The 23276-nt window shown below is 43.1% G+C and overlaps 1 protein-coding gene across 1 annotated transcript; it reads left to right on the top strand.

Moving 5' to 3' along the window:
* Nucleotides 1–48: 48 nt before the first annotated feature.
* MCM3 (minichromosome maintenance complex component 3) lies at nucleotides 49–20570 on the top strand. Its single transcript, XM_044252749.1, has 17 exons — nucleotides 49–226; nucleotides 1951–2063; nucleotides 2507–2715; nucleotides 3145–3275; nucleotides 5384–5622; nucleotides 6101–6209; nucleotides 7479–7632; nucleotides 7975–8106; nucleotides 8707–8915; nucleotides 10813–10987; nucleotides 11334–11460; nucleotides 12239–12389; nucleotides 15023–15163; nucleotides 16493–16596; nucleotides 17324–17409; nucleotides 17839–17908; nucleotides 19828–20570. The coding sequence occupies exons 1-17, from the start codon at nucleotides 149–151 to the stop codon at nucleotides 20024–20026; spliced, it is 2427 nt and encodes an 808-aa protein (XP_044108684.1). The 5' UTR covers nucleotides 49–148; the 3' UTR covers nucleotides 20027–20570.
* The last annotated feature ends 2706 nt before the right edge of the window (nucleotides 20571–23276 follow it).

The raw sequence follows: 23276 nt of genomic DNA, 5'->3' as shown, positions 1-23276 counted from the left end.
TCAGAATGTGAATATCGTCCCGGAAAACCCCTCCTCTTCCTGACTTAGCTTTTGGTGGCGGGAAACGTTCGGAAGTTTTCGCGCCGGGGCGGTGTCATCGGAAGACCGCCGGCGCGGTTCTGGAGGAAGCGGTTCCCTGGCGGCGAGCATGGCCGGGACAGTGGTACTGGACGACGTAGAGCTGCGAGAGGCGCAGAGAGATTACCTGGATTTCTTGGATGACGAGGTGAGGGAGGCGCGGGGGCGCGAGACTCTGGCGCTTGAAGGTCCTGGGGACGCTGACGGGCCGAGGGAGGCCACGGCGGATGCTGCTCCACGCCGGGCCGGGGTGGGGCGGGGCACTCCCGGTACGTCCGTCGGGCCTCCCGACTCTTGCGGCGGGGCTGGCGCCCTCAGGAGTCTTCCATCCAGGGTCGCGTAGCGTTTCTGGCGTGGAGTCCGCAGCTCGTGTCCTGTAGGTGCAGCCTTGAGAGCAATCCTGAAACTCTCCTGCGTGCTGATGGGGCGGGGTCTCGCGAAAGGCAGCGGGTTTCTTTCAAGTGCGCACAAAATGGCAAAGCTCGCTTTGACCTTTCGGAAATCACTCCGGGCTCTCTCAGTTTGAAGGGAGTGTGGGGGGGAGGAATGCTGTCCAACTGATGCGGGACAGAAGGCTGGCTGGGGACAAAGCAAAAGCTGACACCCAGCAACCTTCTCCGACCCCCCTCCTGAGTGGGACCTGTGTGACTTTCTTTAGGAATCTCCCACCTATCTTAATGTTAATACCTTGCTAGAGGGGAAAATGACCTTGACAGTGGCAAGGCTTCGGCATCTTGTAGGTCCTCTAGCATATGAAAGTTCTATTGAAAACCTCCCTTTGCTTACTTCCCCCACCCCCTTGGTATTGAACCTGCCACCCTTCACAATCCCGGGGCAGCAGCTCTTTCCGCCCACGGGTCCTGTCCCCGTGCTTTAATAAACCACCATTTTGCACCAAAAATGCCTCAAGAATTCTTTCTTGGTCATCGGCTTTGGACCTCACCCCACTGAACCTCACCTAGGTTCTAGAACTTCATCAGAACGATAGGGATCCGCTAACTTAAAGACCTGCAGGTAGGGCGGAAAAGACTACCTTACTTGGCTGCATTGGATTTCACTGCCAAAGGAGATGCAGAAAAGTGTTTGCTATGCTGGCAAAGGGGGCTTTGTATGCTGTCCAGGATTGGAAGCCATAGACTATTGTAAAGCTCTTAAAAGGGTGGATAATGCTGGGTCTGTAAACAAATAGGGAGGCTTCCTGTTCCTTTAGGTCTGGCTAGAGAACTCTCTTCCCTATTATACAGCTAATCGGGGGAATAGAATATTTTAATTCCCTCTGTAATTCTTCAGTGAAAAGTCATTTTAATCTGCTAATTTACATTTTGATAAGCCTTTTAAAAATTTTTTTAAAATTTTTTCTTAAGTTTTTTTTTTTTTTTTAATTTGACAGACAGAGATCATTCGTAGGCAGAGAGGCAGGCAGAGAGAGAGAGAGGGAAGCAGGTTTCCTGCTGAGCAGAGAGCCCAATGTGGGGCTCCATTCCAGGACCCTGAGATCATGACCTGAGCTGAAGGCAGAGGCTTAACCCCCTGAGTCACCCAGGTGCCCCTTGATAAGCTTTTATTTGCCCTTTTTGACTTATTATGACCTTGTTTTAATTCTCCATTAAAAGTTGAGAAATGACTGCATACAGAAAAGCTGCAGATGATAATAGAAATCATAACATGGACGTTGAGATTATTATACATCCTGCAACTGCCTCTTGGGGTGTATTTGGAATCTCAGGCTAGTGAGTGAAAATGTGGAGAAATGGGAGGTCCCTTCTGCTGCAGAGATTGATGGATTGATCTTTCTGTGAGAACTGCCTCTGTTTAAATATTGTCTTATTTTTTAATTTGTGCCTCTTGTGATATGTGGTGGTTATTTTGCAGGAAGACCAGGGAATTTATCAGAGCAAAGTTCGGGAGCTGATCAGTGACAACCAATACCGGTTGATTGTCAATGTGAATGACCTGCGCAGGAAGAATGAGAAGAGGGCTAACCGGTAAGTGGTAAGGGGTTTCTTCCAAGAGGCTATTCTGGCTCTGAGTGACAGTGGCCCCCTTTCTCTTCCCCGGATTGGAATAGGCTTCCCACGAGAGGGCCTGGATGGAATATTTTTTTTTTGGGGGGGGGGGGATGGAATGTTTTTGACCCTCATTGTCTCACCTGCTTCTGTGGTTTTTTTTCTTCCTTCCAAAGTAGGTGGTGGGCATTTTCCTCTCCAGAGCTCCTCTTTCCATATTTAACTGAGTATCATTTCTGTACCTTTGAGAAGTTGAATTAAAGTTAGCGCTCAGTTCTGATATATTTTACTGAGTCATCCAGGATGGTAGGAGAAAGTAGAAGCTAAATTTTTACTCCGCTTTTATTTTTGAGGATCAGTTTTTTCTTTTTTTTGAGTTTTTCTCTCTCTGCTTAATTATTCTCTCTCTTGCCCATATGTAGCCTCCTGAGCAATGCCTTTGAGGAGCTGGTTGCCTTCCAGCGGGCTTTAAAGGATTTTGTGGCCTCCATTGATGCTACCTATGCCAAGCAATATGAGGAGTTCTACATAGGATTGGAGGGCAGCTTTGGCTCCAAGCATGTCTCTCCCCGGACTCTTACCTCCTGCTTCCTCAGCTGTGTAGTCTGCGTGGAGGGCATTGTCACCAAGTGTGAGTGGCTTCAAATCGGGGTTAAGGGAATGGAAGTGGGATAGTCTTAAGAAGGCCCGGGGAAGCAGGAGAGGCCGAGTAGAGCTGGGTAGCATAGCTCTGAACTTACAGGGTGAAGCTGTGGTGTGTACATTGATGAAGGGGTCCAGAATGATGAATTCTACTGAGTGTGGGAGTGCCTTGGCTCTTGTAATCTCCTCATTTTAACTGTGAACTCCTATCATTTCTGGGTCAGGAAGAGTTGTACTTGAAGTTTTATGTAGGTATGTTGATGTTCTAAATATAAAAATGAATAAATGGCTAGTATTATTGAAGTAGCTTAAACTAGTCAGAAGAAAACAGTATTTAGAGTCATGATAGACTTGCCTGTGTCAGATTCTACCTTTGTCAATGCTAGTTGAACGACTTATGCATGTTTTCCACTGCTAGGCTCTCTAGTTCGTCCCAAAGTTGTCCGCAGTGTCCACTACTGTCCTGCTACCAAGAAGACTATAGAACGACGTTATTCTGATCTCACTACCCTGGTGGCCTTTCCTTCCAGCTCTGTCTATCCCACCAAGGTGAGGGGAATGAATTAATTGGGCTTCTTGGGAGGTGGGAATCAAGTATGTCTGTTTTCATGCAAGTAATTGAGTGATATCTAAAGTCTTCTAAAGTACATCAGATGAAAAATAAGGATTAATCTCAAAGAAAGATTGATTGCTAGCCAGAGTTTAATATGAAAGTCTTCAATTCTAATTAAAAAAAAATACTCTAGAAAATTTGACAAATTGTAGAAGGATTGAAAAAAGTCATTAAGCTACATAGATCTTTGAGCAAAGTTATATATAACTTTATTTTATTTTATTTTTTTTTAAGATTTTATTTATTTATTTGACAGAGAGAGATTACAAGTAGGCAGAGAGGCAGGCAGAGAGAGAGAGGAGGAAGCAGGCTCCCTGCTGAACAGAGAGCCCGATGCGGGACTCAAACTTTATAATCTATTTAAAGTAATATGGGATAATACTTACGCTATAGTGTTAACCATGATATCTTTGCAAATGTTTAACTTTGGGTTGGGAGGGGAATGGCATTGGAAATGACTTTGTACTTAATGTTCTGACTGATCTGAACTGAAGACAATTTGAGGCTTTCTTAATGAGACAGAAGATGATTAGTGTTGGTTACTTGATGTCTGAATTCATTCTATTGAAGAATATCTGTCCCTGCCATCAAATTTTAATTGAGAGCCACTGTACCCAAAGAATTGTTAAGCACTGTGGAGGATACAGATATGAGTATAACCAGTTCTTATTTTCAACTCAATTAGTGCAGGACTCTTAATGTAAAATAAGAGTGAGTACCTTAGAATTATAACTGAAGCATACTTTAGAATCATTGAGTCTGTCTTCAGGTGAAATGCTGAGATTCAGAAAGGTTAAGTGACTTGCACATGGTACCAGTTAGTGATGACTCTAGGGACTAGAACCCATGTCCTTCTGCTTTCAGGCCAGTTGCATTTTCTGTCACCCTGCTCTCTTCTTCAGTAAGATACTTCCTTCTAGACTATCTTCAGTAACTAGTCAGGGAGTACTCTTCTACTGATTACGGGGGCCAGGCTTCTTTGTTTAAGATCTGAAATACGTTGGACTCCTGGAGGTCATCTAGTGTGGTACTGAAGAATATGGCTTGGGAGTTATACTTGCCTGAAGTCCTGGCTCTGCAATTTCCTGTGTGACTTGGGGAACTTACTTAACCTCTCCAGTCTCGGTTTCCTTATTTGTTACATGTGAAAAATACCTGCTTTACTGAGGTGTTAGGATGATTACATGAGATCATCTCATGAGGTAATAGCACAATGCCTTGTACATAGTAAGCACTCAATAAATGGCTGCTGTTGCGTTTTTAGAAAATTGAAATGGCAAGGGAGTAAAAGTTTAAAATGTCTTTACTCAAGTTTAATATACATACAGGAAAGTTTATATTAAAGTATGCAGGTCACTGAAATTTTACAAGCTGAAAATACCTGGAAAATCATCGTCCAAACCAGGAAACAGAGCGTTCCTAGCACTCAGAAGTGTTTGAGGGCCCACACTCCCCAAGGTTAACCCTATCCTGATGTCATCAGCAACATAGAGTACTTTTGCCTGTTTTTATGTTTTATCTAAATATTCCTGTGTTGGGCTTCCTTTGTTCATCAGGTGTATTTGAGATTCATTCATGTTGTGTATAGGTGTATTTTATACATTTTTATTCACCTATTCCATTGGGTAAATATACTACATTTATTTAACAATTCTGTTGATGGCATTTTCTAATTTTTGCTTATTGGGAATAATGCTGCTGTGAACATTGTACTGTGTGGCTTTGGGTCAGTGTTTCTGTCGGGTATTACCTAGGAGTGGAAATACTGTGTCATAGTACAGGGGAAATAAGAATCTTAATTTAGATTTTAATGTAACCGTGGCTCCTTCAGACTATAGTTGTCCCTTCCATTAGATGATTTGTTACTAGATCAGATGGGAATGGAGAAAGCTGGAGTACACATTTGGCTTTTTTTTTTGTTCCTAGATACTAAAAATCTCATGAGGTCATTTCCAAATTATATTTGTTTCCTACAAAAAAAAATGAGTGTGGCATTACTAAGACCAGGACAAGATAACAATGTTTTTCTGTGTGTCTTTTTCAGGACGAGGAAAATAATCCCCTCGAGACCGAATATGGCCTTTCTGTCTACAAGGACCACCAGACCATCACGATCCAGGAGATGCCGGAGAAGGCCCCAGCTGGCCAACTTCCCCGCTCAGTGGACGTCATTCTGGACGATGACTTGGTAGATAAAGTGAAGCCTGGTGACAGAGTCCAGGTGGTGGGGACCTATCGTTGTCTTCCTGGAAAGAAGGGAGGCTACACCTCAGGGACCTTCAGGTAATGGTGTAGCTCTGAGGCATTTGGCACGCTGCTGGCAGCTTGCATTTCTGGTAGTATTCACACTCTAGTTTGCCATATTGTGGGGCATACATCAGACAGGTGGAGCAGTCTAGCTGCGTGGGAGATGGGATAGCTCTTTTCCATCAGATAAATCTGGTAATACTATTTTATGCTGAAAGTGGGAGTTGTTGGTAACATGGTTATATCCTCATGGCTTACGTGAATTTCTCACGTATTCCCACCTCCTTCTGATCCACATTTCTGTCCGAAGGAGGATCTGTGGGACAGCCGAGGATAAATTCCTGAGGTGAAGAATCATCAGCATATTTGTGTCACAGATTAAAAGAATCAGTTGTTGAATTCAGAACAACCTGTCTTTTTTACTTTATTATTTTCTGATTTGCTGTTGTCTCTGATGTTAGGAATTAAAAATCGCAGGCTTCTTCTTCTTATTATTCCTCCTTCTTTGTCTCAGGACTATCCTGATTGCCTGTAATGTGAAGCAAATGAGCAAGGACGTTCAGCCTTCATTCTCTGCTGAGGATATAGCCAAGATCAAGAAGTTCAGTAAAACTCGTTCCAAGGTCTGAGCATCTTGTAGGGGTTTGAGGGTGGGGATGGATTTGTTAGGTTTGTGTTTGGCATGGGACACCTTTCATCTTTGTAGAGGATCAGAAGGAGGGTCAAGGTTTTTTCTCTAAAGGATGTGGTGTTAGCTTTTAGTTTTGACCCAGTCAGCAAGTAAAAGGATGTTTTTGCTGTCAGTATTTCTGTTTTGTTACCTGCTAGGCTGCTAAGTGAACCTAATACAATAAGAAAATATCAGGGTACCAGTAAGTTCATGTGGACGACAGTAGTGATGCATTGTTACTTAAGTTTTTTGTTTTTTTTTTTAAAGATTTTATTTATTTATTTGACAGATCACAAGCAGACAGAGAGGCAGGCAGAGAGAGAGAGAGGGAAGCAGGCTCCCCGCTGAGCAGAGAGCCCGATGTGGGACTTGATCTCAGGACCCTGAGATCATGACCTGAGCCCAAGGCAGTGGCTTAACCCACTGAGCCACCCAGGCGCCCTGTTACTTAAGTTTTAAATAGGTTATTTTTGTTTCAGTTCTCTACTTTGTTTTGCTTTTTGAAGACAATGTCCACAGGTAGAATTGAAGAAAGGGTGGTTGACCTTGGAACAACATGTGTTTGAACTGTGGGTTTGCTTGCTTGTGGGTTTTTTCTGATAAATCCAGTACAGTACTATAAATGTATTTTTCTTATGATTTTCTTAATGATATTTTCCTTTCTCTAGCTTATTGTAAGAATGCATCATATAGTACATATACACAAATGTGTTACGTTTTTAAAACACAGATATTTTTATGTTATTGGTAAGACGAGGTCATTGGTAGGGTATTAGTAAAGTCTTTAGGGGATCAAAAGTTATGCATGGATTTTTGACTGTATGGGGTGTTGGCACCCCTCACTTCTGCATTGTTCAAGGGTCATCTGTATGTGCCTGTGTGATCAAGGTTACTGAAGAAACATACCCATACCAAACCAAAACAAAAGGTTACTGGAACCACAATACACATTCTTATTAAACCTAAAGTGTTTTGAACTGGAAATACTTTTTTATTAAAGATAACTCTAAGCAGATTTTGGAATACAGGCATTCCCTTTATCTGTTCTGACAATAGTCTCATCAGTGTGATTTGTCTTAAGAAAAGCTTTTACAGTTAGAAATGGTGTCTACAAATGTGGAGTTCTTCAAGCATTTTTATAGGCTGAACTATGAAGCAGAGCTTAGCAAAACCATATTGAATCTCAACAGGCTTTTCATGCCTTTGGTTATTCCTCCTGTAGGATATCTTTGACCAGCTGGCCAGGTCGTTGGCCCCTAGCATCCACGGGCATGACTATGTTAAGAAGGCGATTCTCTGCTTGCTCTTGGGAGGGGTGGAACGAGACCTTGAAAATGGCAGTCACATCCGTGGGGACATCAATATTCTCCTGATCGGTATGGCATTGGGGATTTGCATCAGACTCTCGGTCTTCCCTGTGGAGTGTGCTTGTGGGAATCTATAATCTAAAAGAATGTGTATTCTCTACCTGGTATATTTCAGTTCCATCAAAGGGCAGAAGGCTAAAATGAATCTTTTCTTACTGTTGTCATTTTTGTGTTTCCTGATTTATGGCTAAAATATATTCTTCCGTGAATGGTAAGGGAATATTATTTATAACCCATTAATGTAAATTTCTGTTATGCGAAGAGCTGTGCTAGAAAAATAGAACTTGCTGCAGTGCGGTGTGGGAGTGGAGGAGTTTCCTAGCAAGTCACCACTGTCCCACTGAATTATAGGGGACCCATCTGTTGCCAAGTCTCAGCTTCTACGCTATGTGCTGTGCACTGCTCCACGGGCTATCCCCACCACTGGACGGGGCTCTTCGGGAGTGGGTCTGACGGCTGCTGTCACCACAGACCAGGAAACGGGTAAGGGTATAAGGGTCTTTGGCAAACGTACCGTGGTGAGATCAAGTGTAATTTCTTGTAGTTTGCTCTTGGGAAGCCTGTATTGGGAACATACAAGCTTATCTTGTTACCCTGAAAGGTTAGTTTGAACCAGACTATAGAGGCCAGGGTGTCCTCTGGCAATAGGGGGTGAATTAATTAAGTCTTTGGGTGGCCAGTCTGGATAAGAATGTCTCTTAAAACACAGCATTTGAAGAAGGCTTTGCATATTGGAAGGGAAATAAGAAATAAAAATGAAGATAGTGCTATTTCATAAATTAGAGGAAGGGATTTGAAGACTAGTGAAAAGAGAGCAGAGATCTAGTTGGGGAATTACTGGAGGATGAAGATAAAGAGAGAATCCGTGAAAGAAGTTTGTTGGAGGCTGGCTGCTTACGGATAGTTCAGATTGGAACTAAAAAGATTGACCCACCAGGGTTTTTCTCTAAGTCTCTAGGAACTGACTGTTCCTCACTATTTTCTCATGAGAGACATTGAGTGCTTAGGAAGGAGGTTGAAATCTCTCCCCTTGTCCTCTACAACCTGGATGGTAACACCTGTCTTGACCTGCTCATTTCCTAGGGGAGCGCCGCCTGGAAGCAGGGGCCATGGTCCTTGCTGACCGAGGTGTGGTTTGCATCGATGAATTTGACAAGATGTCCGACATGGACCGCACGGCCATCCATGAAGTGATGGAGCAGGGTCGAGTCACCATCGCCAAGGCTGGCATCCATGCTCGGCTGAATGCCCGCTGCAGTGTTTTGGCAGCTGCCAACCCCGTCTATGGCAGGGTAAGTGCAGTCAGGCACTTTACCATTGTCCTCACCTTGGTTGGTTTTGCTGAATAGCTGGGCCATGAAGTTGATTCTTGGAGTCCCAGAGAAATAAAAGGCCAGACTAAAGTTAAGCTTGTCCACCGTTTTGTTCTTGTCCTTAACTTAGAGGAGTGCTTCCTCACGTTTTCAGCCACATCAGAATCCCCTGGCAAGTTATTCATTTAAATAACTTGGAAAATATAAAGAAGAAAACAAAAGTGACCTGCAGTCCCACAACCCAGTAACCAGTATTCTTGCCATTACAGCGAAAGTACCACATGCAGATGGTAGGATGTATAAACAGAACAGAGTGCAGTATGAACATTAAAAACCTTCCCTTTTCTCTCCCATCCCTTCTCCAGGAGATAACCACTAAACTCGTTGAGTGTCTGGGGAAACAGAAACTTAAGTGTATACAACAACTATACTGGCTCCTTGTAACCAAATTAGTCTGTTTATCTTTGTTTTTTATGATGATGATGGTGATACTTATTTATTTACAAGGTACCCTTGCCTGATATTTATTTACTATGATGATTATATTTATCCAGCTTGGGGTTTGCCGAATTTTGCCTCTATTTTTTCTTTATTTTTTGGGGGCAGCTGTCTTACATTCCATTGATTTATAGTAATTTGTTTAGTCTCCATTTGATGGGCATTTGGTGTTTTCCCTTGCTATTGTGAAATGAAGTTGCAGTGAATATTCCTTTATGTGTATTCTGTTACGCATGTCCATATGATAAATACCTAGTAACAGAATCACTGAAGAGTTACATGCATTTTTATTTTGGTAGAGATTGCCAAATTGCCCTCTTTAAAGATTGTACCATAATAATGCTATTAACTAAGACTTACAAATAGTTTGTATTTATCAGCTGCTTTTATCCTCACAGTAACCTTGTAGGTAGGTAGTTATGATCCTTATTTTACAGGTGAGAAAATGGAGGCATAAAAAGTTAAGTAACTTACTTAAGAGTCACAAGCTAGAAAATGGCAATCAAAATTTGAATGCAGAGCCTATACTGTGCTCTGGCAGTTATGATTCCATAATGTATGGGGTTACCTGTTTGGGTGGAGTTTTTTTAAACATGCCGGTGCCTGGTCCCCAGTCCAGGGTTTCTGAATTCAAATCTTTGGGTTGGGGCTCTTGGTAACTCTGGTTTAGAAAGGCTTCATAGGTTGGTGATAATGCATAGCATGGGCTGAGAACCTTGGTTTTTAGATTAATGGTAACAGTATTTATGTCATCCTAAAGAATTATATTGGGAAATGCAGGGAGAAAATAGTAGGTCCTGAAATGGGAACATGTTCAGAATCATTATTAAGGTTACCCTCAAGGCGTATTAGACCGTCTAACTGTAAAGTGTTTGCAGGTGGGTAGTCTCGTAGGCCCTGAACTGAAAGATAAAAAAGTATAGAGGTTTTTGAGTCCCAGGGAAGATCTCCCTTGAGCCTTAAGATGTTATGATTTATAGATTATTGACCATTTTTTTTTTTTTTTTGTGGTTTTACTCGTTACCTTCTAAGTAAGGGACACCAGAGTTTCCAAGTGCTTTTGGTTTAGACAGCTTGTCAACTTTATAACCGGTAGGGGAAAAGGAATCATCTTTCAGTGTTGGTCCTACCCTTGGAATGGCAGGAACAGAATAGGGCTTGGGAACGAGGGGACTGGTCTTGAGACCTATGATAAGACTGTTAGAGGCACCTAAGCTAGGAGGTGTGGTTCTGAGTTTGCTCAGGTCTCCTGAGCTTCATTGAAAGAAGGGTTGCAGGTAGAGGAACTGAATTAAGTATTTCAGTAGCTTTAAGTAGTCTCTTATCCTTTCTTCCCTTGGATATCACCTCCACTTTGCTTTTTCCTTCTGTTGCACAGTATGACCAGTATAAGACCCCCATGGAGAACATTGGGCTACAGGACTCACTGCTATCCCGATTTGACTTACTCTTCATCATGCTGGATCAGATGGACCCTGAGCAGGATCGGGAGATCTCGGACCATGTCCTTAGGATGCACCGTTACAGGGCACCCGGGGAACAGGATGGCGATGGTGAGACCATGGGAAGAGTCAGAGTGACTAATGGAGGGGAACCTAAACAGACACAGTTATCTCAGACCTGGCCCAGGTCATGATGGGTGTTTGTTTTTGGGTTGATGTTGAAGGTGCCCTTGTCTTTGTGACCACACCCTTCTTGCTCACTGAGAGTCATCCTAAGGTGTGTCTTTTGTTCATTTCTGGGTCTAGGAACACCTTTGAGCATCTTCTGTGAGCCATGTCATTCCACTTTTCTTATTTGTGGGCTCCACGTGTCTGTGTGTCTTGGCTTTGTTAAGTTTTTCCTCTCTTCAGAAGAACCAATTTCTTACTTTGCTTTCTCCCAACTTGGGTTTTCCAGCTATGCCTTTGGGTAGTGCTGTGGATATCCTGGCCACAGATGATCCCAGTTTTAACCAGGAAGACCAGCAGGACACCCAGATTTATGAGAAGCATGACAATCTTCTGCATGGGACCAAGAAGAAAAAGTGAGCATTCTTCATAGTTCTTGAAGGAACCTGAGATTTCTGTCATATTAGCATGTTTTTATGTGCTCCCCAGGCAAGATCATGCTTGGATTCATAGCCATGTGGGCCTGTTTTCTTTTCTGGATCTCACACTATATACCCCTTCTCCTGGCCAGTTGCCTTGTGTTTATGGTGATTAGGCTTAGGTTCTAAGCTTCCTAAAATGGAAGACTTTGACAACATGCTCAGCTGATGGTGGGTATACCATGTGATCTTCGTACCTTAAGTACTGCACAAGTCCTGTAGCTGTGACAAGCTAATGTTGACAGGACGGTAGACTGCAAGCCCTGGGTGCTGTGCAGGTAGATTTGGATAAAGGAGACTAGGGTGGAAGTGTTCAAAGTGTGAAATGTGAGATCTTTTACTTCTCTTTAGGACTGTGGTACAGTAGGAAGCATATAGATTTCAAACTTGTCATTTCAGAACAGAATTTAGAGTCAGAAGACTGAATTTAAGTCTTCCCTAAGCCACAGTTTTTACGTATTAAATAGGGCAAATAATACCTAAACTTCTGCCTGTACTGCTTGCCTCACATACATCTAAGTAATAGCTACAGAATTCAATAAACTTAGATGAGAGGGTCTCATTCATTCACATTCTATATAAATGGGATTTATGATAATGGATTCTAGAATACATCTCTGCCACTTGACCTTGACTTCTCTGAGGAGAGGCCAAGCCCCCACCCCAGTCATGTGCCAAGGTTTGTCAGAGAAGATTTCCCTGTGTGTGCATCCAGGGAGAAGATGGTGAGTGCAGCGTTCATGAGGAAGTACATCCATGTGGCCAAAATCATCAAGCCCATCCTAACTCAGGAGTCAGGTGCCTACATTGCAGAAGAGTACTCACGCCTGCGCAGCCAAGACAGCATGAGCTCGGACACTGCCCGGGTGAGTCCCCACAGCCAAGATGGGCCTGGGAATTCTTAAGTACAAGGCTGGGGAGTCCCTGTTACCTGGGAGTTCTGAAAGCATTTTAACTTAGGGATTCCTTATCTTTTTCTTTCTGGTCTGAAGGACTTCCTGTTCTATAATTCTAATAATTTCCTTTTATAAAGGAAAATGAAGTGAGAATAACCAGAAATACCTGTATCTCATTAGTTCAGATGATATTGGTCTCCAGAAGCTATGATACATTCAGCAAACAAAAGGAGCCACTTTTGGGTTCTTACATGCAGGGTTAAAATAGGAAGAGCTATCCTCAGAGAGCTCAGATCTGCAACTTAGGAGGTAGGAAGGTAGATGGAAAAATCATATATGCATATTTATAAATTTCTAACCACAGTATGGTGCCTAGGAGGGAATGAATGGGAAAGGTGATTGGAGTGTAGATGAAGAAGCTGTTAGTTTTTCCTTTAGACTTTATAGAACTGGTATGAATTTGATGGAAGAGAGTGTGCTATTTGAGCTGGACTTTGATAAATGATTAGTTGGGTAATCATAATGGTTGTCCAAAGCCATTTCTAGAAATCTGCCTGTGAATTTATCTAAACCGTGGGGCATGGAGTTCACACAGGATTTCACAGCAGAACCAAGTCCAAGACTGTTATTATGTTCTATAGATCTAGACTTTTGGATTTAGGCCTGATCCCAGGTCACCTGTTCTAGCCTCACACGCAGATAAGCACTCTGTCTTCTGGAATTTCTGCTAAGACTTTCTTGACACCTCTAGTAGCAGCATGTCTGGCACATCACTACTTTGAAATGTTAGAAACTTCTTGTGTTTATTGGGCTTAAACTTGCTTCCCCGTGACTTAGGCCCATGGGTCTTACTTTTGTTTTGTGGGGATTATGTATGACTTGTCTTCTTCAGATTAAGAAGCCCCCTTTCTTTTTAATTGTTTCTCTCACTGTTTGAACATGTTTCAGTGTGTCAGACGCCTTCTCATTGAACAAAACATTGTTTGAGCTCGGGTCTTAGTGGGTCTGGTAAATCTCTCAATTTGGATTCTGTAGTTCTGCTAATGCAGGCTAAGATTTCAATTGCTTTTTTAGGTTATCCAAGAATTGGAGCTTATAAGGAGTGTGTAACCTCCACACTCTGGTAGCTTTTAAATCATTAAAAGATTTGGTGACTTTACTTAAAAGTGAATATTTTTGGGGCACCTGGGTAGTGTGGCTCTAGTGACTCTGGTGGCTCAGTGGTTTAAGCCTCTGCATTCAGCTCGGGTCATGATCTCAGGGTCATGATCTCAGAGCCCTGCATCAGGCTGTCTGCCCTTTGGGAGCCTGCTTTCCCCTCTCTCTCTGCCTGCCTTTCTGCCTACTTGGGATCTCCTCTTTCTGTCAAATAAATGAATTTTTTAAAAAAAGTGAATATATTTGTTTTTGAATGTGGAATAGGGTTTTATTTATACTATCCCATGATAATTTGCGAAACTTCCAAGTGGAAGTGACCAGATCAAGGATCATACAATGGGAGAGGTAGGAGTGTGAGAGAAAAAACTAGCCCTCTGTTCTGGTCCCAGGTCCGGCTAATTTTTGGGCCTTGCACAAATCTCTTCACATCTCAGGTCACAGTTTTTTAATCCATAAACTGAGAAGGTTGGATAATGTCAGGGATGCTTAACTAGATGGGCACATCATAATCACCTGAAACTTAAAAAGTATACATGTCCAGTCCTAAACATAGATATTCTGACTCATTAGGTCAGAGATGCCTTTCAGCCAAAAGCATTTAAAAAAGATAGAAGTTGTGCTTGCTTTGGCAGCGCATATACTAAAAAAGATAGAAGCACGCTGGTTTAGTATGCACCCAGCCCCCCATGAGAACCACTTGATGAGAACATGCCAGAATCCTGTTCTCCTCTGGACTTGAATTTACCCAACTTGAAAAATTTGTCCTCACATGACCTCTTTCACACCCCTCCCTTAGTGTAATCTTGTTCAAGTTACCTGAAGCCCTAAGTCCCATTTTCCTCATCTGTAAAACTTGGAGAAGTTATCAGGAGTGTTAAATGATGCAGTTGATATAAAAGCAAAGTTCCTAGAGCATTGCAGACTAGCAGTACAGGATTGTTTTTCCTCCTTCATTATTGTAGTCTTTCTAGCCTTTTTTCTTTCCAACTGTAAGATGCCTCATTTTCTTCTTCCCTGTTCACCTATCCCTTTCTCCCTCAACACTCCTGTTTTCTTGGCTGCTTTTATTTATTTATTTATTTTTAAAAAAGATTTTATTTATTCATTTGTAAGAGAGCGTGTACAGAAGCAGGGGAGCAGCAGGCAGAGGGAGAGGGAGAAGCAGGCTCCCCGCTGAGCAGGGGGCCCAACATGGGGGGCTCGATCCCAGGACCTTGGGATCATGACCTGAGCCGAAGGCAGCCACTTAACCAACTGAGCCACCCAGGTGAATTGATTGGCTGCTTTTATCTTTGTGAATTTTATATAGTGTTTATACAGAATATATAGCTCTGAATCCTTTGCTTATGCTTCCTAGAGTCAGTCTGGTAGTATCTTTATCCTTTTCTGTAAAGTGGGAGTGATGGGAATTCTGACAAGTAATCGTCCCTTGTTCTCTTCCTCAGACATCACCAGTTACAGCCCGGACACTGGAAACTCTGATTCGATTGGCCACAGCCCATGCCAAGGCCCGCATGAGCAAGACTGTGGACTTGCAGGATGCAGAGGAAGCTGTGGAGTTGGTTCAGTATGCTTACTTCAAGAAGGTGAGGGCTCCCATGCTTGGGCCCAAGAGCTCCCCCTGAGTAAATGCTGGTGCTTGGGCTGCCTAGCCCTCCACAGTTAGACCTGCCTTTAGGTCATCTGTGGAAAGCAGCATCTAGCTGGGAAGCTTTAAAATACGGATGCCAGAGTCCCTAGAGGCCCCAGAGATTTTGGTTTTATTGACATGCTGCACCATCTACAGATTGCTTCTCTACCTACTCATACTTCATCTCTTAAAAAAGTAGGTTTAAAAAAAAAAAAAGTAGGTTTCCAAAGGATTCACATTGGTGATCTTCCTCTTCCTTCTACAACGTTTTCCTGCCAGTCTCTTCAGGGTTCCCATTGACATCTCAAAATCTCACATCAAAAGTTGAATTTTCAAGCTTGGGCCTGTCATTCTGTTTTTGTTTCTGCTCATGACATTGTATTTCTGTCATTCATTCATTCATTCTTTATTTATTTATACAATATTTTATTTATTTATTTGGCAGAGAGAGATTGAGAAATATCAAGAGAGGGAATACAAGCAGGCATAGTGGGAGAGGGGGAAGAAGGCTCTCTGCTGAGCAGGGAGCCTGTTGCGGGGCTTGATCCCAGGGCCCTGGGATCATGACCTGAGCTGAAGGCAGACACTCAGGCGCCCCTGTATTTTTGAAGCCTTCACTGTCTTTTCCTGTTGCCCACCCCCTCTCCAGTTCAGTGAACTGTAGTCATCTGGGGTTTAGTTATGGGTTTGATAGGCTTTTCCTGGGTTACTCTTTTTGCTAGGATGGGAGTTGTTTTAAATTTAAATTAGTCACTTGATCTATAAAGAAATGAATTGTTTTCCACTTAACCGTTGTGGGCTGGACTTTTTTTTCATTCATTTCTTTGTTCCTTAAATACTCATTTAGTATGTACTATGGTCAAAGGAATTGAACATATTTCTCAGCATTTTTTTCTTTTTTACAGACTTACTTATTTTAGAGTGTGGCAGGGGGGCAGAAGGACAGGGAGAAAGAATCTCAATCTCAAGACTCTGCTGAACGAGGAACTTGATGTGGGGCTCAATCCAGTGACCCTGAGATCATGACCTGAGCTGACACTGAGTTGGACACTTAACTGACTGAGCCACCCAGGCGTGTCCCCCCCCACTCCTGCATTTTTAAAGATAGGTAGCAGCCTGTTCCTCTGTCCCTGGTTCTGGGACTCAGGGATAGAAGAAGCTCAGTCATTAGACCAACAGAAGTTATTTCTGCTGGTGGTGTAGATGGATTCTTACTCAGAGTTCTTCATTCAGTTTTCTGGCATTGGTGACCCTTCCCACCCACCCATGCTTGGCTTGGTCTCAGGTTCTAGAGAAGGAGAAGAAACGAAAGAAGCGAAATGAAGATGAATCAGAGACAGAGGATGAAGAGGAGAAAAGCCAGGAGGACCAAGAGCAGAAGAGTAAGAGGTAAGGCAAAGCAAAGACATGCATTGGGGGCGGGGAGAGGGGAGAGGAGTGGATCAGTACTGCTGGGGTTGACATCAACTTTTTCTTGGGAAGGGTACCTAGATCTATGGGGTTGGAGGCCAAAGACAACCTAGGCAAAGTAGAGAGCTTAGCTAGCCCCTTTGTTCTTTTGTATGATGCCTTTTTAAAGATTTGTTTATTTGTTTTAGAGAAAGACCGTGCACGTGCATGGCAGGGCTGGGGCAGAGAGAGAAGGAGAGAGAAAATTTAGTAGATTTCCACAATGAGCAGGCATTGGGCTCAATCCTCTAACCCTGAGATCGTGACCTGAGCGGAAACTAATAGTCGGATACCTAACCCACTGTGCCACCCAGGTGCCCCTGGTAGGATGCTTTTGACCTCCTCCTGCTACAGAAATGCTAAGTAGCAGGAGCACACTAACTCAAACAGGTTATTGAGTGTATCTTTCGGAATCCTTTCTCATGGTAACTTTTCCCCTTTCATGCCTGTGATTGAATTTCTAAGGTGGTTGGTAGGAAAAAAGAGCATTGGGTAGCAGGGCCAGTTTGTGTTCTAGTTCAGAGACTTTCAGTGTCTTTTTCAAGAAAAAGTAACAGTTTGTATAGACCTGGGCCTAGCATTTTGCTTTGATTGTAGATTGTTCTAGTAATTTTTCTCTGGTCAGAGGCACAGGATGGGTTTCTTTTAATTGCTATGGGTATTTTAGGAGGAGGACTCGTCACTCTGATGCCAAGGATGGGGGCTCCTATGACCCATATGACTTTAGTGACACAGAGGAGGAAATGCCTCAAGGTGAGTGAATGTCTCCTATTGATAAAGACGTGGTTCCTTTGCTGACTTCAGTCACTCCGTGTACTGCATTTTCTGGTGGGTTGCCATTTGGTTTCTTGCTTAGGACCCTGTATCCAAAAGGTTTGTCCCAAGAGAACCTCAGGAAACCCAGTCAAAACTTTGGAAACTGGGCTTTGCTCAGTTGTTGCTTCCTTCCCAAGGAACTGTGCTCTTTGCCAAGCCTGGTGTAAGCATCTCAGATAATGTATTTAAGGGTCTCTTGCCTGACTCAATTTCTTAACCCTGGCTGGTTCCATAAAAACCCTAGGAAGTGGGTGCTTGGTAGGCTCAGTGAGGTGTGGGGAGTGGAGAATATTACCTTTCTGGTGTCTGTGGAAATGGCTTCACCATGTTGTCTTCCCATTATCTGTAACCATTTATCCTCTAAAGTGCACACTCCAAAGACTGCAGACTCACAGGAGACCAAGGAATCCCAGAAGGTGGAATTGAGTGAATCCAGGTGAGTAGAAAGTTGAATGCCACATGCTACTGAGGCAAGGACTTTCTGGGGAGAGGGTATGAAAACACGCTGATTATCAGTAGAGCTCAAACTAGTAGGCTCAGTAAGTTTTAGAACAGTTTATATTCTGATTTTAATTTAAAACCTAAAAAAAATTGCAAAAAAAAAGTTGCAAAAGTAGTATACAGAATTCTTTTATACCTTTACCCAGAATCCCCAGTTGTTTACATTTTACCATTTGCTTTATAAATGGTTCTTTGTGGGGATTTTAAATATAATGTCCTCGGGAGGTCAGGAAGGAAGATAGTCTTGAATTGAAGCAAGAACAAAATTTTTATCTTACTATTTGGGTTCTTCTCAGTAGGGTACACATACACACACACACACTTTTCTTCATTGAATTGTCTTTTGTTTTGGGATGAGAAGTTTTTACCTCTAGAGGTTCAGGAATAGTTTTACTTATAAATTTTTTAAAGAAAATTATTTATTTTAGAATGTGTGTATGTGTGTTTGTGTGTGCATACATGTGCTTGCATACTTGTGCACATGGGTGGGGAAAGGGGCAGAGGGAGGGAATCTTCATGCAGACTCCTGACTCTGAGCAGGGAGCCAGACTTGGGGCCGGATCTCCCCTCCCTGAGATCATGACATGAGCTGAAACCAAGAGTCGGATGCTTAACTGTCTGAGCCATCCAGGCATCCCTTATGTATACATTTTTATGTTTACTGGACACCACAGAAAACCTATGACTAAGGTTTTCTTTTTTCTTTTAATACTTTAAGCATAGAACGCAGTATGTTTACTGAAGAAAATAGGAAAACATTGAAAAGTATTTAGAAAAAATATTAAAATCAATTGTAATCCCTCTTCCTGAGAAACCACTGAAATATATTTTATTTATTTATTTTTAAAAATTTATTTGAGGGCGCCTGGGTGGCTCAGTGGGTTAAGCCTCTGCCTTCAGCTCAGGTCATGATCTCAGGGTTCTGGAATCGAGATCGGACCTCTGCTTGGCGGGGAGCCTGCTTCCTCCTCTCTCTCTCTCTCTCTGTGCTTGCCTCTCTGCCTACTTGTGATCTCTCTCTGTCAAATAAATAAATAGAATCTTAAAGAAAATTTTATTTACTTGAGAGAAATAGAGAGTATACAAGCAGAGGGGAGGAGCAGAGGAAAAAGGGAGAAGCAGACTCCCTGCTGAGCAGGGAGCCCAACGTGGGGCTTGATCTCAGGACCCGGAGATTATGACCTGAGCTGAAGGCAGAGGCTTAACCCACTGAGCCACCCAGGTGCCCCTTATTTGCATTTTCTAATGATGGACACTTAGGTTCTATAAAACTGGTGTTTACAGTAAGACATTTCTTAATATTTATCACTGTGTACTCAGGCAAATGTATAGCTGTAAGTTTAATTTCTTGAAATGGACTCATTGGATCAAAGGATATGTACTTAAAAGTTTCAGTGTATATGCTGAATTGCCTTTCAAAGATGCTGTTACAATTTATATATATTTTTTTAAGATTTTATTTTAGAGAGAGTGCACATGCAAATGTGCTCAGGGTTGGGGGTAGGGAGCAGAGGGAGAAGGAGAGAGAATCTCAAGCAGATTCCTCCCAGAGCCCGACAGGGGGCTCAGTCTCGTGATCCTGAGATCATGACCTGGGCAGAAACCAAGAGTAAGATGCTTACCCAACTAAGCTGCCTAGTTGCCGCCCCCCAAGTTTACATTTCTTTGGAAACACCAGTTTCCCACATCTTCATACACCTCTGATTTTTAAAATGGTATTATTTCTCAGTGTGCAGGAAGCTCTATAATAGAATGTTGGGGGATGCCTCTACTGTTTTAACACTTGCCATAGGTCTTGCGTGAGAGCTTTTGGGTTTGTTTACTTCTCCTTCACCCTTTTCCTGACTTGGGCAGGTTGAAGGAATTCAAGGTGGCCCTCTTGGATGTGTTCCGGGAAGCTCACGCACAGTCGGTGGGCATGAATCGCCTCACGGAATCCATCAACCAGGACAGAGAAGAGCCCTTCTCTTCAGCAGAGATCCAGGCTGCGCTGAGCAAGATGCAGGACGACAACCAGGTCATGGTCTCCGAGGGCATCATCTTCCTCATCTGAAGAGAACTCATCTCTGAACGTTGGGGCTCTGCCCAGAGTGTTTCTTCTGTATTTCCTCTCCCTGCTCGCATCAGTCTTTGCCTTCATTTCCTAAATAACGGTGTTAATTGAACCGAAGTTGAGAGACATGTGACAAAGCTGACCTTTGGGAATGAGTAATGAAACCTGCTGTGGCGTAAAGGAGAAAGAAGAAAGTGGGCAAGGACTAGACTGTTGTATCTTCATTCGTTCATTCATTCTCCTTATTTCCCACCAGAACAAACCAAACCATTGTTCATGGTAAATAACATGTAACTTCTGAGAATATGGGGGGAGCACAGCTGGTTTTTGTTCATCCTTTCTTTGTTTGTTGGCTGTTTTTTCTCTCCTGAGCACATCGGTCTGGAACAGGCTTTGGGTGGTTCTGTGCTGGTGGAGTGAAGCTCTGAAGCAAGTCATGAAGGCCAAGAAAGCTTTCTTTTCTGTAGTACTAGTTAAAACTGATGCATACTTCTGAGCTAAATATCTGAGACTTTGAATAAACTTTACCTATTTTTATATTACACACATGGCCTTAATAATGTGCTTTTGTAGACACGTTTAATTTTGTTTTCCTTGAGAGCTCTGCCCTACAGGAGCTGCACCAAGTCACCACATGGTGGCAGCAGGTTGCTGTGCTGTCCTTGGGGCTTAGGTCACTCGGCAGTGTTCTTCTTCAGTGATACCAGCATTTATCAGTTAGTTGTGCAAGCCAAACTTTGCTAATTTGGAATAGCTAAATGGCCGCAGAAGGCCAGTGAATGAAAATCCAAGAGAGGTGACCCTTTGGCTGCCTTTTTTGAGCTTGAATCAAATCCCCTTCATGGAGAAGTAATACCTGGTATATCAGATGCCTCAATATTGTGAGTTCTGGCCCATAAGGAGATCCCCTTACAGGATCCTTGTGAAACTACTTGCACCTGGATGTTCAGCTCTTGGTCTTTTTCTGCAGAAGTGTGTAGAGGGACTTGGGTTTCATCTTTCCTGCTGTAATGCTCTCAGTAGCTTCCAAAGAACTTTTAAATTTACTTGAATTAAAAAGAAAAGTGTCCTTTATGGGGGCTGCATCACATGAACTGGAAGCCGCTCTGTAAAGGCGGTTGTGTTGGTTTTCTGCTCTAAAATTGGTGAAGTACTTTCTTCTCCCTTTTTGATGATAGGAACACCTTACCCTGAAACCAGGGCGGGCAGAAGATGGGGAGTTCTGGTTTTGTCTTTGATTTATTCCCCCCCAGATGTGAAATCCAAGTCCTATTGGAAGTAATCTGGAGAGTCAGGAGAGGGCAGTGGCATCAGGAGTGGACTCTGACCTGAATTGAGCACTGGCCGTGAGTCCTGTATTATGCTCTACTCCGCAGTGGGTGCAAATATAGGACTACATGCTCTTGAGGCCTAGTGGTTGGGATTTATGTCTAATGTGTCAATGAGAAATTTTAAAATAAAATGAGGGCATTACACAATAAGAACTATAGGAATTGAGGGGCTCATGAGAGTATCAAAAAGGGATGTGGGCTACCGTGGGGTACTGATGAAGAAAAAGAGGTCTCAAATGATCATTTCCAGAATGGTCCAACATTTTGTCAGTAGGACTCCTGCTCTCTATCCTTCATACCTTGAGAAACTGAGGCAGAATAGGAGAGTGGGCCGATCTAGCAGTATGTAACAGCTGTAAAGCCAAGTTTACCTTGTTAACATTTCAGCTCTGCAAGCTAACCAAAAGAATTGAAGGGAGAAGACCATGTATTCTACAGCCACAATAGATGCTCATTGTGTTAAATTGACTGTTAGGAACTCAGTGAGTCTTTACATCAGGATTTTAAAAATGTGTGTGTGTGTGTGTGTGTGTGTGTGTAGTTTCTCAACTTACAGTAACATTTAAGAAGTTGGTAGGCATTTAAAGGATTTGTTCCTACTGAGTGTCCTTACGTTCTTCCTGCTGCAGGCATTGACCGGCCACTTATGTAGGGGTGACCTCTCTGCAGGTCGTTCTCCCCTGAGGGTGTCACTGCCACATAGCGCTGAGATCCGTGATGGTCTGGATCCACCAGGACAAAAAATAACTCTCTTCATTATCTACATACTTCCCTCAAAAAGAGAAGTCTGCTTACATTTAATTTTGCCACTGAAATAGTTAAGATAGTTTGTGGACCTTAGAGAAATATGTCCTATCTTGGAAATTTTTATGCTACCTTATTCCTTAACTCTCCTGGATAAATGAAGTGTCAGTATGAAAAGATAGTTGTCAAAAAAGACAGTTTGCTAAGAGTTGCTGGAATGGGGTCTCTTCTCTGCCACTTACCAGATAACTTAGGGTAAGTGTTGAGCTGCTTTTTATTTGATCTCTGAAATGGGGGTACTTGTTGCCTGGAAGGAGACTTGTGAGACATAATTGAGAGCAAGTGTAAGTGCTTGCCAGCATGGAAATACTCCATGACACTTTCATTATTACTGCAAATTCCAAGTTTCACAAAAACAAAATGTTGCATTTTGATGTGTTTACAAAAAAACATGATCCTTTGGTCAAATCCATTTAAAACAATTTCCCCCTTGTTGAGTTCCTGAGTTTTGTTCTTTTCCCTGCCTTTCCACTTCTTGATGGTTCCCGTCCTCTGATCAGTGTGGCTCTGACTCAGGTGCTTCTTACAGGGATAACCCTTTAGCTCATGGTACTGGCTTCATCAGCCTCCTCCCAGGGACCAGGATCCGCCTGGTGTGGGCAGTGTTACCTCAGTCCTCGCAACAGCCCTGTGAGGTATGGTCATTAGGAAAATAGAGGATGAAGGTAATGAGGAGAAAGGCTCACAGAAACCAGAGAGGTTATGCCCTTCTCATTTTTCCCGAGTTTTCAATGCCCAGTGATCCTAATGATTCCAGACTTCCTGAGGTCAGTTTTCCCCAAAGGCTTTGGTTAGTGGAATAAGGCAGGTGCTAGTGACCTGTGTACTGGCTGCCTCCCTACTCCGTTCTGGCGAGAGCTCTTTGGGAGCTGTTCGCCTCCCCAGCCAGGTCGCTCCCCTCTCCTAGGAGTAAGGTGTCACCACTTGAGCTTCAGAGTAGGGAAGAGGGGAGGTGGAGTGCGTGCATGGGTTGCACAGGAAATCTCTTCAGAGAGCCCAGAGTTGGCTGAGGAAATGAGCCCTGCACTGGGAATCAAGGGCACTGCCTTTGAGTTCCTTTTCTGACATACTGTGGCTGAGTTATCGAGCCAAACTGGGCAAGCCACTTCCTTAGA

This window comes from Neovison vison, chromosome 1 (genome assembly GCF_020171115.1).
Source record: "Neovison vison isolate M4711 chromosome 1, ASM_NN_V1, whole genome shotgun sequence".
Taxonomy (NCBI): Eukaryota; Metazoa; Chordata; class Mammalia; order Carnivora; family Mustelidae; genus Neogale; species Neogale vison.
The sequence above is the reverse complement of the archived record's forward strand: the minus strand, read 5'-3'. Positions and strand labels throughout refer to the sequence as shown.

Coding starts and splice junctions, on each gene's coding strand:
- MCM3 (XM_044252749.1), top strand. CDS start 149: ATGGCCGGGACAGTGGTACTGGACGACGTAGAGCTGCGAGAGGCGCAG. Junction 3,276..5,383: donor GCTCTGTCTATCCCACCAAG/GTGAGGGGAATG, acceptor TGTCTTTTTCAG/GACGAGGAAAATAATCCCCT. Junction 17,909..19,827: donor GTGGAATTGAGTGAATCCAG/GTGAGTAGAAAG, acceptor TGACTTGGGCAG/GTTGAAGGAATTCAAGGTGG.